This window comes from Thalia democratica, chromosome 2, assembly GCF_965202585.1.
Source record: "Thalia democratica chromosome 2, ktThaDemo2.hap1.1, whole genome shotgun sequence".
Classification (NCBI taxonomy): domain Eukaryota; kingdom Metazoa; phylum Chordata; class Thaliacea; order Salpida; family Salpidae; genus Thalia; species Thalia democratica.
The window spans coordinates 55,657,142-55,663,141 of record NC_139166.1 but is presented as its reverse complement, the minus strand read 5'-3'; the positions used below and the strand labels follow the sequence as shown (position 1 = coordinate 55,663,141).

Here is a 6,000-nt window from a genome sequence, read left to right as displayed (position 1 = left end):
GAGAAATTCTCCAGGAACATAAAAACAGTATTTGAAGGCATCGGGGTAAAAGTACGTATTGCTTATAGGTCAGAAAAAGTAGGGAAATATTTCTCACCAAGGATTCAATAAGTCGCTTGTATCAAAACTGTATAGCCTATAAATTTACGTGTCCAGGTGATCTGAACAACCAGTATAATGGTGAGACAGAAAGACAACTTTTCGTAAGAATTAAAGAACATGTAACTCAAACAAACAGTGCGGTATTTAAAAATATTGAAAATTGTGTATTTTGTACTAATTGTAAAAACATTTATAATTATTTTGAAGTTATTAAAACGTGCAGTTCGTATAATGAATTATTATCTTCAGAAGCTCTACTAATTAAAAAACTCCAGCCAAGTTTAAATAATCAGCTTGGTCCTGATAAAGGATCAAGAGTAACTATTAATATACTTAAATAATCTATTTTGTCTTAATTGTTTATAAAAATACATTTTTGTTAATTACTTTTCGTTTTAATTAGTTTTGTTTTTTACAAATAATTTAATTTCACTCTATTTATTTTGTGTTTGTTTAGCTAGGGAGTGTATAAAATTTTTGATAAGGGAATTTGGATATTCCGAAAGCGCTTAAGTTTTTAATAAAGTTTATAATGAAAATATTTGTTTGTTTTATTGTAATATGGTACTTAATTACATTGAAAGGTCTTAATATATCTGTATTATATTATACCATTAATATTTATTCACAATTGAAAACCTTCTTTTTTATTCAATTAGAAAACTGTTTTGATTAATAATTAGTAACGAAAATAATAATACAAATATATAAGTACAGTAGACTACCGCTTAAGTACGCAAATTGAACCCGACCAAAAAGTGCGTACTTAGCACGGGTAGTGCGTACTTTTTGACGACATGGTATAAAATGAAATTTAGTTGTTTGTTTTCTTTCTTACAACTAGCCACCAAATAATTAAGCCAAATAAACAAGTCTTTTTATTTTAAATAACATTTAATACATAATTCTAATCTGCAAAACCTTTTAATAGATTTTAAAATGATTTTTTTTCTATAAAAAATTTTTATATAATTAATAAATATATTTATTATATATTTTTTAATAGTTAAAAAGTGTTTGATTTTTGTTTTATTTGAAAGAAAAACGTTTCAGGACTGTTTTTGTAAGAAAGTTTATACCAGTAGAAACATTTATAGTATAAGTGCACAATGAAAAGATGCTCATTAATTTTTTTTTTAACTTTAGTTTTTTATTGTTGTTGTTGTTTCTTTTTGTATGTTTGTTTTGACTTTGTAATATTTGTTACTAGTTTTTGTGGTTAAGTAATTTTATATTATGTCACATTAAAATTAGCCTTTCTTTGCAGATATTCTAAAAGTTTTTGAATGAAAAAAAATTTAGAAATTTTAGTAAAATTAAGAGAAATTTATATAAATGGATGGAATACGTCATAACTATGGAACAAGTTTAAGGATAAAGGTAAAGTTGCTCCACCAAATCCAACATATGTCTCCCGTTATAATATGAGGGAAATTCTTAGGATTTTCAATACTGAAATGAGAACAGATTCTCGATTTTGTCTTTCTTGATAAGTGCGTACTTAAAGCGTGGTGCGTACCAAAAAAAGCGCGTACTTAAGCGGTAGTCTACTGTATTATTATCTTAAATATTTAACACATTACAAGTATACAACCTAGATTAGTACATTACAAAGAAGTTTATGAATAACTAATTCAACTACAATAAAGTTGTGTAGTAAAGTATTTGAAAAAACATCTTTTAACCAAATATAAAACAAAGCTGTATGAGGTTCTAATGAATTATACGACTTATATTCAACAATTATTATTTATTAATAGGTGGCCCTTAAAAGGGCCGAGTGGGGCGGTGTTTTAACACCAGAGTTTGTGTGCTCTAAGCACCACGTTCACCACGGATGCGGCGAGCCAATTGGATATCCTTTGGCATGATGGTCACTCTTTTGGCATGGATGGCGCACAGGTTGGTATCCTCGAAGAGTCCGACCAAGTAAGCTTCGGAAGCTTCTTGCAAAGCGCCGATAGCTGCACTCTGGAAACGCAAGTCGGTCTTGTAATCTTGAGCGATTTCACGCACAAGACGTTGGAATGGAAGCTTGCGGATCAAAAGCTCGGTGGACTTCTGGTAGCGACGGATCTCACGAAGAGCCACGGTACCTGGGCGGTAACGATGTGGCTTCTTGACGCCTCCGGTGTTTGGTGCACTCTTGCGTGCAGACTTGGTGGCAATTCGCTTGTGGGGAGCTTTTCCTCCAGTGGATTTGCGGGCGGTTTGTTTGGTGCGGGCCATTGTTGATTGTTATGTAGGTTTACTTAAAACTGATTTGTATAACGGTTAAAGTACATGCGTTACGGACGTGGAAAAGACCATTTTAGCACTTTTTTTTATTCAAAGTTCATAACTTTAGTTAATAACATAATAACGAGGGCTGAGAAAAATTGGAGTTTGTTTTTTAAGTATTCATGTTTTTCAATTATTTTTACAAGTTTTAACAAAAGTCTTAATTTTAGTGTGCATATACTTTTAAAATAAATAAAGAATGAATAAAAAAATGTCTGTCTTACATGTATAAGTGAGTTAGATTTTCAAATTAGGGTTTAAACATAACTTTATAACTGTTTTAAATTTAAGTGTTTTTTTTAAGTATTATAAAGAAAAACTTAATTTTTTTGTGAAAAATACTGATGATTTTAATTATGCATAAAATTATATGTTTTATTGTTTATTACAAAAAAGAGTGTTTACGAAAATATAAACACTTGCCTTTTAAGATGCAAATACACTTGATTTTAAAAAAAACAATTAAACAAATTTGGGTAAAATTTGTATATTTAATATAAAGTTTGTTAAATATTTTCAAGTAAAAAAAAAAAAACAGTACATCTAATCATACAAATTAAGTCCTTTGAGTTGGCTCAATGTAGGCTGGTGCTGTTTTGGTATTTTGTATATAAAAAAATATACAATTCATCAAAACTCGAAAGGTGCATACCTTACAATTTTAAAACAAATTTTACTTTTTTTCCTAACAGTATTTTAGCTATGACTCCTTTTTAAATTTTTTGTTAGTACGATCTTTTTAGTTTATACTATATTAAGTAAGTATATTTTTTAGAATAAGTGTTAAGTTTTTTTCAACAACATTGATATTATAATTCAGTTTATTGAAATTCTTTCACTTAATAAAGCATTTAATAATTTTTCTAGTGAGATTAAAAACAATAAAACTTTTACTTTAAAGAATTATTTATTCCATTCAAATCGAGGTGTAGTGCATACCTTATCGATGTACCAACAGTAATTATTATATAAATTTAATCAAAACTTTAATTGTAAACGTTTTATAAATTTTGTTTAGTTTAATCCAAAAATTTAGTGCTTTAGATAAAATCTTAAATAAGAAAGTAAACAAACTTTTAATTATTCAAATCGGAAAAGAAGCTATTCAATATAGATTCTTTGAAAATGTTAAGAATGTGACAGTTTACTTTCATAAAAATATTTGTTCATTTTATATATAGCTTGCGTATATTTAAAGTAACAATGTTAAAAAACTAAGGGCATGTATATTTTATATTCACTACGTTGAAAAGAATATGCACAAAATAAGCTAATGCCACTGGATGGACATGGGTTAAAAAATAAGTATGTGTTAACAACAAATATTGGGTAGCTTGACAACCAAAATATCTTCCTATACACAAGGTCCTTGATTAAATTACATTTTTTCGTGTTCAATAAACTTGTCCTTCTAGACAAGATTTTGAAAAGTATCCGAGTGGTGTACGACTCGGTAACCAAAAGGTTCTTTGTGCACAAGGTCCTAGGACCATTAAATTGAGTGTATTTTTTGTCGTTCAACAAACTATGTTATATATATCTTGTTGATTTAATTTACAACATCTATTATAGTTTGTTAACAATTTTTTAATATATATATTTTAATAATTTTGCAGAAATTATGTTAGTTTAGTTTCTTCTTTAAAAACCAGTCGTGGTTTAAGTAAGTTTTTACAAGTACGTTAAAATTTTAAAAAGTTAAGTAATACAAGGTTTTTTTATTAGTTTTAGTCTATATAAAGCTTTGTTTTGTGATTTTGTTTCAAACTTTAACTAATAAAGAGTCTTTAATAAAAATTATCATTAGTTGCCTCTTGTTAATTAATCCGTAACGAGATACAAACATAAAAACAGTTACTTACTTAGTAGTACAGTATGTGAATAAACATTTTAACGGAATATAAAGTAGAGCTGTAAAACGTTCTAATGAAACTACAATGAATAGTAAATAATTATTTTTTATTGATAGTCAGCCCTTAAAAGAACCTGGGCGGTGTTTTAACACCAGAATCTAAGAGCTCTAGGCACGTTCATCACGGAAGCTGCGAGCCAATTGGACATCCTTTGGCATAATGGTCACTCTTATGGTAGGATGAATCATTATAAAAATTGATTGATGCAACCTTTCTAGCAGCTTTTTTCTTGGCAGGTTCGTTAGCTACTGCTTTTTTTTTGGGTGCTGCCTTCTTTAGTGCTGCATTTTTTCTGCCTCAACCTTTCCAAGTTTCAAAGAACCAGATGCACCAACACCACTCATTATGACACACGGTACCATCGTCAACAAGTTTCTTTAATGCGACTTTCAAGTTGGTTTTGAAGCTATCTTTGAAGTTGGATCCAACGTGCTTGGCCATTGCTTAAGCTGAAACTCCTTTACGAGACTTCAATTCATAGACAGCTGCGATGATCATCACCTTGTAGGTTAGGTGTTCAGGTTTTGCTGGGGCGGGTTTCTTGTCGGCTACCATTTTTTCTAGTTTTGACTGATAATAATGTAATAGACATTTTTTGAAAACTTTATACAAATTCTTAGTGTTACGGACGTTATCGATGTAAATATACATGCGCCACCACGTGGTATGCGTCAAATCATTAGAGGTTGTAGATAAAATACACAAACTATAATTTAACCTTTTTTAAAGAGTTTATAAAATTTGTTTTAGCTAAATAAATGATGTACCTAGATTGTCGCAAAATAAAAATACTTTAAATGCTGTGTAAAAAATACTTATTTAATAAACGTCTGTTCTATGGGTTTAATTCACTCTGAAATTATTTTATCCTTTTTCAGAACCATCAATAAAATTTATACACTATTAACCATTTTGAAAGATAATTATATACATTTATTCGTTTAGAAACTGTTTTGTTTTTAATAGAATTAACTATTGATACATTTCTGGCTATTGAAAGTTTTAAGAAAAATTAATCTAAAGTTTAAGTGGGTAACAGAACAACAAATTTAAACTCACTAAATTTAAACTTTTGCTAAAACTGATTATAAAATTGTTAAAACTTTTTTTAATCTATGAATTTTAGAAATTATATAAAAAACCATCGAATTGTCTGTCCAAACATTTTAAAAATATAATGAAAATAACCTTTGAAAGAATTAATGTTCTAAAAGACTTAGTTTTTTACTTTTAATATTTTGTGAAAAGTAATAGAGTAAATAAAAATTTGTTTTAAGAAATAAAATAAACTTCTTCATTAAAAAATGCTTTTCGTAAGTATATACTTTTTGAAATTTCTATGTTTAACTTGAAAAAGATTTTCAAATTAGTTAAAAACGGTAAAAATAATTTTAAAACGATGAACATTTTTTACTAATATAATGTTTATCTAAACGACAAACTTAAAAAGAAATTTATTTTGAAGCTTACTTACTTAATCAATATCATTACTGTTTTTATTATCTTTGTCTCATATAAACTTACAAGTTTTAAATAATTTTTTTAACTGCTCTTTTTTTTTGTTTAGCTACAAAAACTAGGTAACAAGTAAATCCGTTATAATAAATTAAAATAGTTTTTAGGCAATTTCATCGCTTTAAATTAATATAAAGAAACTTTTAAGCGCCTAAAGTTAACATGGGGTAAAATCAACAGAAAACAAATT

General features: G+C 27.9%; 1 protein-coding gene across 1 annotated transcript; it reads right to left on the bottom strand.

Moving 5' to 3' along the window:
- Positions 1-1,917: 1,917 nt before the first annotated feature.
- Positions 1,918-2,331, bottom strand: LOC145828749 (histone H3.3A-like). Its single transcript, XM_082936501.1, has one exon. The coding sequence runs from the start codon at positions 2,329-2,331 to the stop codon at positions 1,918-1,920; it is 414 nt and encodes a 137-aa protein (XP_082792627.1).
- Between the last annotated feature and the right edge of the window lie 3,669 nt (positions 2,332-6,000).

Excerpts from the sequence above, each read along its gene's own strand:
- LOC145828749 (XM_082936501.1), bottom strand. The coding sequence starts at position 2,331 with ATGGCCCGCACCAAACAAACCGCCCGCAAATCCACTGGAGGAAAAGCT.